This window comes from Morone saxatilis, unplaced genomic scaffold, assembly GCF_004916995.1.
Source record: "Morone saxatilis isolate NCDOM2014 unplaced genomic scaffold, NCSU_SB_2.0 Contig7, whole genome shotgun sequence".
NCBI lineage: Eukaryota > Metazoa > Chordata > Actinopteri > Moronidae > Morone > Morone saxatilis.
The window spans coordinates 10175247-10188466 of record NW_023340246.1 but is presented as its reverse complement, the minus strand read 5'-3'; the positions used below and the strand labels follow the sequence as shown (position 1 = coordinate 10188466).

The window sequence follows — 13220 nt, the reverse complement described above, 5'->3', positions numbered from 1 at the left end:
AGCCTACACTCAACACCTCGTACAAACACACACACCCAATGAGTTACATCACTTTTTCCTACAATCTATGTACCACAAGACACTTATAGTCTGTCTACCACAAAAGGGAAAGAAATAAGATGTTTGCACCCCTGCATGTGCTTGTGTTTGTGCACTTGTTTATCTTTGACTTGGTCTTTGCATATCTACACGTGTGCAGGTGTATGCATGTGTGGTTTCTGATACAATATGTTATTCTGATCTCATCTTCAGTAGCCTATGTGCTAATGAAAGAGAAGATGATGAAAATGTCAGAGAGTAATCTGACGCCAGTGATGCAGGTGAAGTATACACTTGCACATCTGCACGGTGAAATGAAATATGAGGTTTGGCGTGTCTCCCCAATCTAAAAATAGAGCAGAATAAAGAAAGACGTCTGCTTAGGTAATTGTAAAGACCTTTTCACAATGCATGGCTCATATTTCAACTGGCAGTTTGACAAAGAGCAGCTTTAATTGGCAGAGGTTAGTAAGAACAAGAAGGGGATTATTCATATCAGGAGGGGATAGTTTATAAGTGTATTATTTATGCTGCATAAAGTTTTACCTGAGTGTGTGTCTCTAAGCGTGTGTGTGTGTGTTTGTCTAAGTGTGTGTGGGTGGAGGTTTCCCCTCTAAAATTCCACTTCCTGCTTTTTGAAGTCTTAGTTGTACATCTACATGTCAAAATAAACAACTGCACATGCTCACATGGAACACATGCACTCAGTACAAGTAAACAGACACAAACATGCTCACTTTACAGGGTCACACAGGTGACAGAGAAGGAACTCTTCCTTTGCATCACTAAAATGTTTCTAGGACATTTCAAAACCAAAGGCAGCAGACAGCACCTGATATGGAATGGAAATGGAACATATGAGTGAAAAGTGAAAAGTGATGAACAGTCTCAACATTAAACCTGCAGTGGTGATAGGCTGTTTGTTAGTGTGTTTGGTTTTGAAAAAGGCAAAGTTATATTACAATTATAAGTGTTTGCAGCTTTTCTCTTGCATTGTCCAACAAACACCTGATTCAAACCATTTAGTTCAGTGTAAAATCAAATAAATGTTGTTGTTCTTTTGCTTGTTTGTTTGTCTTCTGCGTTCTTACGTAGTCAAATTTAAAGATGAATTAAATATGTCTCTGTGCAGCAACAAGGCAGAGGTGTGACTTTTCACACCTCTGCACCGGATCTGAACATTTGTTTCCTTTGAATGTCTTTTAAGAACTCTATGGTCAAATCTGTGCTGCCGACGTGGCCACAGAGTTCAAGGAAAGTCTGATCAATGAATCAGTTGCAGGCGCGAAGGATTTCTGAGATAATTAATGGTGGGCTGATTAGATGGATTTAACAGATGGATAGACAGATTGCTAGAAGAATGAGCGGATCAGTGGATGCATGTTTTGTTTGAATGATGTACAAATTATATCACTGAATGACTAATACACTTCATGGTTTGCATCCATTATTATTTTCTCTGTAATTGAATATTACAATAATAATAATTATAACAACCATCTTGGTTTTTATAATTTGATGGCAATGGTATCTACAGAATCAAGTGAAAGCAGTGGATTGCAAATCTCTCAACAACAGCATGTAAATCTGAAAACAGATTAATCTTGGTGTAATCGTAGAAGACAAAGCCTATGTGCAAGTGGGTGAGGGGTGAAGTCCATCCCAGAAGTTGGCAGTGAGTATGAGGCAATGCTTTACATAATTTGCCAAGGGCACCATGGCATCATTCCTTTCACAGGAACTCACCTCCGGGGAAAATGCAAAACCTACACCCTTGGCAGTCTTTGACAGGTGGTCCAAACAACTAAAGCCAATAAAGAAACACATGTCAGAGCCTTAAAGTGTCATGTTGTGAAATTAAAAGGTAATCATTCCTAAACCAAATTAAAGACATTGTATATTTGCTTGACTCTTTCCATAAAGCATTTAAATATTCTTTAAAAAATGATATTGTTTCTGAATAATGATTACTGGATTTTAATGTACTGCAATGCAGAACAATGCAGGAATCCTATGTACGTATATACATTTATACTATGTACGTATATACATTTATACAGTTATTAGCGATTGGTCAACATGAGATCACATTCACTACCTATTTGACTTTGGATCAACCCTTCCCCAATACAGGCTTTTACATACACAGACACACACACGTACAGAGAATTAACAATACACATGTTTGGCCTTCCCAACACTGGATTTGAAAGCCCGGTGGGGTGACATCTCAAGCCCAGGAGCCATCATTAAAAATCATTCAAATGAACCAGCCTGTGCACACAATGCTTTGCAAAGGGGGCCGCCATCACAATACCTGCCCTTAACCTGTCCAATCGCACCCATGCAAATGTCCTAAGTGAATGGGAGTCAGGCTTCCTGCTCTAAGTACTATAGGGGAATTTGCATACCCTGGCTCCCTTCCTTCAATTTGGTTTCAGATAACAAAATGTTGTTTTTAATATTACCCTCTAGGGAAAAGACACTTTGGGGGATTGTGCAGAGAAATCCTGAATACTTACAATACATACTTATTTAAACAAAGTGGAGACAAAATTCCATATATTTGTGTAACTATATGAATTACGATTTAGGTCCTTTATTTTGCTTTATTTGCTACTGTGTTAATAATGTTGACACTGGTTATTACTGATGTTTTCTGGGGGGGGGTTTATGCGGTATCTCTGACCTACTTTTCTTTCTGTGTGGGGCATCGTGTATTGCAATCCTGCACAATAGCTGCTATATAATTAAAATTTGATTTGAATAGATTAGAAGTACCACCTCCTCGAGGCAAAAAAAAATGACTGGAACAATGTTTGTGTGCACAGGTGTGTATAGGATTTAAAGCCTACAGGTGATTGCAACCAGGCAACCATGTGATACATTATATCACAGGCCTGCAATTAGATACAGTGGCACTAAAAGTAACACAACTTTAATGTCACACATGTGTAGCCTCTGAACAAACAAAGCTATTTGAATCACTAGGTTGTAAGAATAATAAAGCACACATAACAAGTGTTAGAAATAGCTGTATTGCTGTACCTCATTTAACACATGTCTAATCCTGTAAATCTTTATATTTCTATCTGTCCAAGTGCTTCACTTCACTGAGCACTCTGTCCACACTGTTAATTCAAATAGTGAAATTTGCAGTCCATGGTCATGTGTGTGTGTGTGTGTGTGTGTGTGTGTGTAGCCCTTTATCAGGCCACTATTATGATGACTGCCCTGGGACAATAGGCTGGTCTGGGGTGATGATAATTACAAGTGACCAGGACAATACGGTCGCGTATGGAGGAACTAATACAATGAGAAGACACATTTATACAAATGAAGCATTAGCCCCCCCTCCTCCTCCCTGCAATGAATGGCTGAGAGAGGACAGTCCTTGGGCAGGGAGGATGGAGAACTCAACCAAAACAAAATAATAATAATAATAATAATAATGATAATACATGGTCGTCAGATGGTTTAATACAGTCTAATGCAGAAGTTATGCAACACAACTAAGCAAGGAGCATTATTATTACTCATCTTGACAAGAGGGTTGCTGAACGGGCTCCACTTGTTCCTAATTTAAATGTGGATTATTTTGGAGCGGTGCTCAGACATTACCAGCAAGCTGCAGATTAAAAAAAAAAAAACTTGTGAAATTTGTGAGTTACTCGCAACATATCCCCACTTAAAAGTGTCAGTGCATGTCATTAGCTTTCTTTGTCTGGGCGAGTAGAAAAGCTCATTTTTATCGCAGGACGATAAGACCAAGGTCTCGCATGGTTTATCACTGACAAACATCTGTTTGTAACACCAGCAGGCGCTCCACAAACAGGTAGCCGAGCACAGAAAGCATTGTAACTTCACTTTCCTCGCATGCCAGAAACCCACTCCGCAATTGCTTACTTTGTCCAGACTCATTAGTTTCCTTCTCCTTTTCACCAGAAGAGAAGTAACTCATGAAAATTGTTGACAAAAAAAAAAAGCGTTTCGAAGCGCGGACAGCCAGGGAACACGCGCCTTTGACAAGCCTGTGGTGCCTTCGCGGACGCTTCGTAATTTTCGCACACCTCTACTTTGCACACAGTAGTGCTTAATGCTACAGTGTAATATTGAAGCATCATTATTATCCCACCAACACCCAATGTACCAATTTTTCAATTGCAGTGTGTTATTGACCGACCTTTTTTATAATGACATTTGTATTGTGTAATTTTGAGGTATACGTTAGATTTTGCTATGGAGTGTACGCCGATGTTGCTTAGACAGTAAGTGGGTTTTCTCAGCCAGAGAAGCACATGTAAATATGCTTTCTAAAAAAACATATTGTAGTTTTATCATAATTTCAGTCACTCTCTTCGATATGATCCAATTATTTTCACTTTTCCCAGGTACGTTCAAACCTTAGTTGCCAAACGCCCGACGGCACGCAAAGTACTCATTTGGTTCTGGTCTACTGCACATGCGCGGTCGGTCATACGCGTTCCAGAGCGCCAAATTTACCGGGATGCGAAGGAGGGGAGGAGCGCTGGTCGAGACGGCTGTGTTTAAATTAATGTCAACCTGCCTTTCAGCAGGGAGAACAAACCCAGCGCACATAGCGAAAGTACGTGCTCAGCGCAACCTGCGAGCCGCTCTACAGATACTAACATGGCTCGGCGGCCGAGAAACAGGTAAGCTCAAACGGACAGATTACTCTTTCATTTGCATGCTCTTTAACTTCATTTCTTACTTCTATGTGAGTGTTTTATGTAGTTCTTGCGTTACGTTACGGTGTTTTCTTCTTACGTTAGCCATCAATTCTGCTGGATACGACGTGAGTTTACGGGTTAAGGCTGCATTTTATTGACAGACTATGTTAATTTGAATGAAGTTTTATTGTTTATTGTTATGATTGTGAGCCTTTCGGTTTTGTTGTCCGTTAAAGCTGAGTGGTGGTGTGGCTGTCTCACTCGCGCGCCCATGACAGGTGGTGGTCATCTGGCATGTGCGCTCCTCGCGCTGCTGTCAGTGCTGAGAGGGAGAAAGGGGTCTCTCTCTCTCTCTCTCCCTCTGTCTCTCCCTCTGTCTCTCCCTCTGTCTCTCTCTGTCTCTCTCTCTTTTACACACACACACACACACACACACAATAACGTTAGGCGGGTGGGCAGGCGCGTGCCACGTTGTGCACAACACAGTGCGTGGACATTGGTTTTAATGGGAGCCTACAATTAATACAAAATGCAGCATGGCGTCGGTCTGTCTCTGTCTAAACGCACTCAGGCCATGTATTGCAACAATCAATTTCATGTCTCAAATTTAGTTACATGAAGGTTTTAAAAATACTTTATTTGGCCTGGTTTTTTCCGGTGGCCATCACCCAGTGAGCCCACACACATATATTTACATTCGCACGCTCTTTTTCTTGACTTGCAGATTTGACCTTATACACCCGTGTAGCTGGCAAACGGTTCATTTTAAAGCCGCCTTGAAGAAACCTGCTTACACCCTTGAATGTTGCCGCAGCATCTCTGATAGCGAGGCTCACTCTTATTTTGGAAACTAGGCTTTCACCGCGTCCTCTACGAGCAACTTGTTTCGAGAGGATTCTGCCTTCTGTGTACTCCTTTGTTTTGATACACCGCCGTTTAGTACTCTTTCTTGATCGATCAGCACCAGCTCCCTCCGAAAGCCACCTGGCTACTTGCGTGACAAGTTTCTCACCGAGTTTTACCAATGATAGTGTCATTGCGGGTTATTGGTTTAATCTCATAGTTTATTCACAGATAACCGAACGAAAGTGCGATGCATGAAAACCACCCCTCCGACTGAGATAAGAGCAATGATAATGATGCAGTTTTCAGTTGATTCATCACCTTCAAGATCAGTATTGTGTACTCATTGTATTTCATTTGCTTGTTTGTGCACGCAAACAGCCCATACAGCTCACAAATGATTTGCATGCTAATTAACTTAAAAAGGCTTATACATATTTTTACTTTACACGGTGTTGTTAATGAGTTACTTTTGGTTAAAAATAAGGAAGATATTACACTGTAAATATCCTGTAGTACAAGCACTCACACACACACACACACACACACACACACCTCAGAGGGGTTCCTGTTCACCTGCTGCTCTGTATGACACCACAGTACCCTACCTAGCTTCCACGTTGTCCATGCTCTACTTTCTGATTGGTTAACCAACCAGTCTGTGTCAAGTGTGTGGGTGTGTGTGTGTGTGTGTGTGTGTGTGCATGCATGGCTGTGCTGTACAATGCCACTGCAGGTCTGAACACGCCAGGGTCACGAAATTATGATCACATATGCCAATCCCAGTATCTGTGGAAACCAAAAACATTGGAACCTGTTCATCCGTCCCCCCTCCCTCCCACTTGCTGTTCTCCGCTCTCTCTCTCTCTCTCTCTCTCTCTCTCCCCTTGTGGGTGTCTTGGCTAAAAGCCTGCACCCAAACCTTCAAGAATGACTGGTTCTGTCTGTGTTGACACCTGATGAGTTAAAGAGTGGGCCGAGTTCTTTATGCACTCTGTAAAGAGATGATTAGGGAGTAGTTTGAAAATGGACAGGTACTTATTGTGCTATTATTTACCTTGCTATTATTGCCACTATTCTTTTTCACACAACCCAACTCCACTTGTTTCATTTCTCTCTCTCTCTCTCTCTCTCTCTCTCTGCCAGCAGTGTTTACAGCAGTGAGGAGGATGAGGAGGAGACTGAGATGTATGAACATGATTATGATGGATCGCTGGCCAAGGCAGGGAAACGCCACCTCGGCAAAACGCGCTGGACACGAGAAGAGGTACACACACAGACACTAGTCCAAACAACTCGAAACCTGCTGTTCAACACACAATATTTGACACAGCCCACACGTTCAAGAGAAATGGCCTCAGGAGAGATCCCTTCCAAGGTTCCTGGGAACCTTTCTGTCATCGTGAACTACATTCACTGACTATTCCGTTGATTTTAAATGGATTGCAGTGGCATATGTCTTATGTCTGACAAACTACAATATGCATTCACCTTTTTCAGGATGAGAAGTTGAAAAAACTTGTTGAGGTTCACGGATCAGAAGACTGGAAACTAATTGCAAGCTTACTAACTGTAAGTATTAGGTCTGGGCTTACATATGTGCAAGAAGTAAACATAAGCAGCATTTGAAAACATAGTCTTGTGGCAAAGTGGCGACAAACCATTGTTTTATTTTTGTTATTTATATATTTTTTGTTATTTCTATGCATGTAACCTCCTATAGTTATATATAAGGATGATTACTAACCAGCTTGCTGTCTGACCCACTAGAATCGCACAGATGTGCAGTGCCAGCACAGGTGGCAGAAGGTTCTTAACCCAGAACTCATCAAAGGGCCGTGGACCAAAGAGGAGGACCAGAGGGTAAGAAAACAGCCTTTTAGGACCTTAATGAAAACTTTAAAATGCACACAGGACTTAATGCATCACACACACAATATTGACAACCAGTGATGAAACCACATGTATCTAAGATTATAGCCAAATCTTTAAGTAGCAACAGAGAACCACTTGTGATGTAGCACAGGAGCTGTGCTCAAATTAATCATAACAACTTCATAATATCTACATAAAGAGGCTTCTGCACTCGAGAGACATCAGTAATGACCTTTTGACACAACACTATTAGAGCTATGTTGCATTTGGTGATATTTTTGTGGTTGTACACTACTCACAGGAAACAGGCAATCAAGTGTAATCCAGAGTAAAAAAAAAAAAAAAAACCCCAAACAATTACTTTATGTTCCTGTGTGATTAAAGCAACCATTCTGTAGCAACTCCTCCGCTGCTGTTGCACATTTTTAGTTTCCCAAAAAGTTGCCGTTACTCAACACGTAACATGTTTAGTCTTTTACAACCTGTGAGGTATTTATTGAGAGGAGTTATATTTCCACCCAGATGCCACTGTAATGATTAGCAGAGTGGCTAACGTTCCAATGGAAACTCCCTCACTGCTCACCACCAGGTGTTCTCAATCACCTCTACAAGTTGAAAGATAAAGAAAGAGGGAAGGAGGGAGGAGAGGAGAAGCATTCAGTGACACAGTGTATGTGCTTCTGTGATTTATCTGGGTAACTAACTTTTTTATTGTCATTTTCTCTCTCTTTTCATTTCTCTCTCTATTCTACCCCTCATACACCTGTGATCTTTTTGCCTTGTTATTTTTCTTACTCTGTACCCCCTCTACTTCTCCCGCTCCTCCCTGTTATTGCTCCTTCCTTCCTCTTTCCTCATGTCCCTCCACTACCATTTACTTCTCTTCCTTTTCAACGCTCTTCCTCCTCCCCTCTGGTCTTTCCTCATTCTCTCTCTTCTCACACACCAACTCACGTCCACCCCAGGTGATTGAGCTGGTCCAGAAGTATGGAGCCAAGCGCTGGTCGGTCATCGCCAAGCACCTGAAGGGCCGCATCGGCAAGCAGTGCCGCGAGCGCTGGCACAACCACCTGAACCCAGAGGTGAAGAAGACGTCGTGGACTGAGGAGGAGGACCGGATCATCTACCAGGCACATGAGAAGCTGGGCAACCGCTGGGCCGAAATTGCTAAGCTGCTCCCTGGCAGGTACGGCAGAGATTGAAAAAGAGAGAAAGGTGGAAGGTGGAAAAGGAGAAGCTAGATGAATCACTGAACCCTTGTTGGTTGACTGTGCAATGCTGTGGTTGAGAGGGTGAAATGGAGGGGAGGACACAGAAGGAGGAATAAAAAGAGAGGAAACAAATGAGAACCGCGCTGAAGTGAGCATACAGAACATAAAAGACAGGGTCTTTACAGAAAAAAAAAAAAACACAGAAAGCTTTTTTACATTCTGCATACATTGTTTTATAGTGAATAGCCTGTGAGTTAACATGTGATACTCGTGTCCTCCAGGACTGACAACGCTATAAAGAACCACTGGAACTCCACCATGAGGCGGAAGGTGGAACAGGAGGGCTATCTTCAGAGCTCGTCAAAGAACAACAACTCCTCACTCTCCATCAGCCATGGCTACGTCAAGACCAACAGTCACATCATGGGTTTCCCCCACCACTCGCCCAATAATCACGCGCAGCTGCCTCCCTTGTCGCCACTCAACTACACCTACATCGACACACACCGAGTGAGTGGGGCTTTAAACCAAAACTTGGGAGGCTTGGAGGAAAATGAAATGATGCTGATTGTGTAGCTGCAGGCCATTCATTCATTTGACGTGGACGTGTTTCTGATCGGCTTTACAGGTACCGTACCCCATGGCCTTGCATTTGAACATCTTGAACATTCCCCAGCATGGAACCGCTGCTATACAGGTAAGAACAGCAAGAAAACGCAGTGTAAATGCTCGCTATAGTGAGGCAACGGGAGGGGTTGTCAGAAGAGAAGCTGAAGAGGTTTGAATTGTCACTAAAATCTGCCTCTTGCTCTCTTTTTCTCAGAGACACTATAGTGAGGAGGACCCTGAGAAGGAGCAGAGGGTGAAAGAAATCGAACTGCTACTTATGTCTACAGAAGATGAGCTGAGAGGCCAGCCGTCACTACCAGTAGGTTTTGTGTGTGTGTGTGTGTGTGTGTGTGAGTATGTCTGTCTAAGTGTTGGTGCGGTGGAGCTTAGAAAGTGTGATAGCACAGTTTATGTGCATGTGCTTGTGTATCTGACCCTGGCTTTAAGGACAGTGGTTGGATGTGTGTGTTTGTGTGAACATGGAGGAGGAAACATCTGGGGGGTCTGTTTCTGCAAAAGTGATGAAATAAGACCTTATCACCATTTCTGTGTGTGTGCGTGACCCCTTGTGCAACCCAGCGCTTCTGTCACTCTTTACATTAAAGTTCCTTTTCTCCTTCTCTTTTTCTCATTTCATTTTTACACCTCTTCCCTTATTGTCAGGCTTGCATTTTCTCTATTGTGCTTGTTTGACACTTTTTTTTTTTTTTACACTCAACCTCCTGCGCTCATATTTTCTGATGGTTATCACTTTGTTAGTTCTAGTGCTCACTCTTTATATCCTTTTTCTCCCCCAGATGAATTTGCCCTATCCAAGCTGGGCCAGCCAGAGCTCTGTGACAAACAGCTCAGAGGGTGTGCCAATGTTATTACCTCACCACCAGGCCGCCGCCCCTGCCCTGCCTCTCGACCAGAGCTGCCTACCTGAGGAGAGTGCTTCCGCAAGCCGTGCCCACAACAATAACGGCCGCAACAACAACAACAACAACAACAACAACAACAACAGCAGCAGCAACAGCAATAGACATCACAGCAATCCGGCGTTCTCAAATACTATGCCAGAGTTCATGGAATCTGTCCTTGATTCGGTAAGTATCTCTATTTAGTTTGTCTTTAGGGTCAAATGTTAAGATGACATTTTGTTCACTTTTGTGTGACTGACTGTGTCAAGATGAAAAAAGATAGCGTAGCAATTAGCGACATAGATTTTACCAATTTTTCAGTGGGCCTTGACCCATATTTTCCCACCCTTTTCCTAGAGCCTCTCCTCAGTGGATGAGGCCACTACCCGTGGGCTCTTGGATAAGCGTGTTCTCAGAACAGACAGGGTGTTGCCCAATCAGGGCTCAAGAACTGCTCACGGAGCATGGGCTGGTTTCAGCTGCTCCACTCCCAAGCCTTCACCAGGCAGAAACCTGCCCTTTTCACCCTCACAGGTAGTTAAAGTAGCTGCGTGTGACCAGAATCCATCCAATCACCAACCTGCCACCTGACGATAGCAACAACCAATCATTCCCAATTTTTCTGCTGTTGTTTTCCATCTTTTTTGTTTCCGTCATTTCATCTATAACTCATCTTTTGATGCACCAGTCCGCTTCTCTCCTTTCCTTTTCTGTCCCCTCCATGTCTGTAGTTTCAACCAAGTGTGCCCCCATGATCTGCCAGATTGTTACTGCTTTCGAATAAATCTGTCAAGCCACTTTGATTGATTGGCCTTCTTCCTTCTGTTTCACAGTTTCTCAACCAGTCAATGAGCTCAGAACACTCCGACGACAGTTTACCAATGAGCTCGCCTGTCGACTCCAAGCCTCTGATCGACCACACTCTCAGGCCCCAGAAAGAGAATGAAATGTGAGTAGCTCTATCGCGAATGTATTTTATTATAGTATAGTATAGTTTTTGTTATAGGAGGCTTTACAAACAATCTTCTCTCTTTCTCTTTTCCAGGTTCAGAACTCCAAACATTCGTCGTTTGATCATGGAGTCGTCTCCCTGTACACCCACACCCTTCAGGTCAGCCCTGGCCCTGCAGGAAGCCAAGTATGGACCCCTCAAACTACTGGTGAGAAAGAGAAAAATATCTTGAGTGTTGAATTTGTTATGTTAACCTCTGTTGTGCTCGCTATAGTGTCCTTGAGACTCACTGGAGGATTTGTGTCTTTTCCAGAATGTCCCTTTGGAGCAGCAGATGGTAGAATGCATCAAGCAGGAGCCAATGGAGTGTGCGATTGAGCAGCCGCCTCTGAAGAAGATAAAACAAGAGGTACTTTCCACTCAACATAAGCACGTACACATATGCGACAAAAGAACATGCAGACAAATGTGAGACTTAAGTTTTAGTTTTTATGTTGAGAAAGCAAATGTTAAAATTGGAGTGTACTTTCAATTTGCAGTTGTGGTAGCAAATGTGGGTAAATGAGTTTCTTTCAGTTTTGCAACAAACTCTTGATCAACATGGGGAATATTTAGAAGTCCCTGTAGTCGAGGAAGATCATTAATGGTAATGATGTACGATACGTGACCATGATGTGTTTTGGGTCTTAGGTGGAATCCCCATGTGAGAGGAGCCCATGTATGCAGTGGGAAGGACAAGATCTTCACACACAGCTCTTCTCCCCCAATGGCCCTGCACAGGAAGTACCTGTAAGTACCCAACAGTCCCCTAAATGTCCTCACTAAGATTCATCCCTGCTTCCTGTGCGACTGTACTTTCTGTACAGTTGTGGTATTTGATTCAAATCAGTGTGACCTCTCTTGTTAAGATACGTTTTCCACATTTTCCTTCAGGACCTACTAACCAGCTCATTATTGAGTGAAGACGGACACAAAGCTTACCACCTCACACGCAGAGGCATGGGCAGCCCACTACAGGTATGTATACGTTTGTATTTATTGATCTGAGTTTAAAAAAAGAAGACTTAAATTGTGGTGATTGCAGGCTAAAAATTGATCATCCTCTTTGTCTTGCCAACAGCAGCTGAGTTCCTGGGAACAGGTGACTTGCGGGAAAACAGAGGAGCACTCTTTGGCCTCGGAGCAGAGCCACAAGTACATCAACACTTACCCTACGAGGACACTGGTCATGTAGACAGAGACACATGTTGATCTGGAAACATCAACAATCCCTGCGCTGGACGCAGCGTTGCGGGTTACATATTTGTTGTGGTACAACAGTTGGGAGAGGCTCTATGCCATTGGTGTTTTTACACTCACACTTGTTGGATTTCAACCAACCAAAGACTATACTTTTTTTTTAAATCTTTTATATAAAATTTGCTTTTGGTTTTTAGAAATGTTTGTACTATCACTTTTGGTCTTGTCAATGTATTATTATCAATGTTGTATTATAAATGGGAAACGGTGGCTATATAATTTGCATTTGGGCTGTATTATTAATTCCGAATTTTAATATTAATATAAAGAACAACTGATTAATTTATTTCTTTTTCTTTGATGATAACTTTGTTGTTGTTGTTGTTGTTATTTTTTACAATTGGCCAATGGAGCAGTGTTGTAAGTTAAGTATTTAAGCCCTATTAGCATTATCGTAAATCCTAAGGCATATTCATTAATTCAAACTGACCTCTGTATTTCAGTCAGGAAGGTTTTGTTTTCTTTTTTTTCTTTTTTTCTTTTCCTCTGTTTTTTACAGTCTACAATGGGTCTACTGAGAATTTCAAGTGTTTGGTGTGTGCCACCTTATGTAAACACTTAACTAATGAACAAGAACAGCTACATCTGTTCTTACGCCATTATTCAACTATCAATCATCATGTTTCACACAACAGAAGGGGCCAGCCTTATTAGTATTACCCAGTTACCACATTGGCACCTTTTATTTCATAAAAATTAAGTTTTCATTTCAATTTTCAATTTATTTCTGGCCCTGTATGGGGAAACAATTAATGAACAAACATATTTGTTAACCTAATATATATATGTATATATGTGT

General features: G+C 42.1%; 1 protein-coding gene across 4 annotated transcripts; it reads left to right on the top strand.

Annotated features, from left to right (window-relative positions):
• The first annotated feature begins 4548 nt into the window (after nt 1-4548).
• myb (v-myb avian myeloblastosis viral oncogene homolog) lies at nt 4549-12703 on the top strand. Of its 4 annotated transcripts, XM_035678124.1 has the most exons (16): nt 4549-4712; nt 6723-6840; nt 7074-7145; nt 7344-7436; nt 8414-8634; nt 8941-9169; nt 9288-9356; nt 9483-9587; nt 10066-10356; nt 10528-10704; nt 11004-11119; nt 11216-11330; nt 11436-11531; nt 11813-11911; nt 12056-12139; nt 12243-12703. In XM_035678124.1, exons 1-16 carry the CDS (start codon nt 4690-4692, stop codon nt 12354-12356), a joined length of 2022 nt encoding a protein of 673 aa, XP_035534017.1. In that variant the 5' UTR covers nt 4549-4689; the 3' UTR covers nt 12357-12703. The 4 variants fall into 4 exon arrangements, with proteins under 4 accessions (XP_035534017.1, XP_035534014.1, XP_035534015.1 ...); XM_035678121.1 differs by lacking the exon at nt 10528-10704; XM_035678122.1 differs by lacking the exon at nt 10528-10704 and having other exon boundaries at nt 6720-6840; nt 12246-12703.
• The last annotated feature ends 517 nt before the right edge of the window (nt 12704-13220 follow it).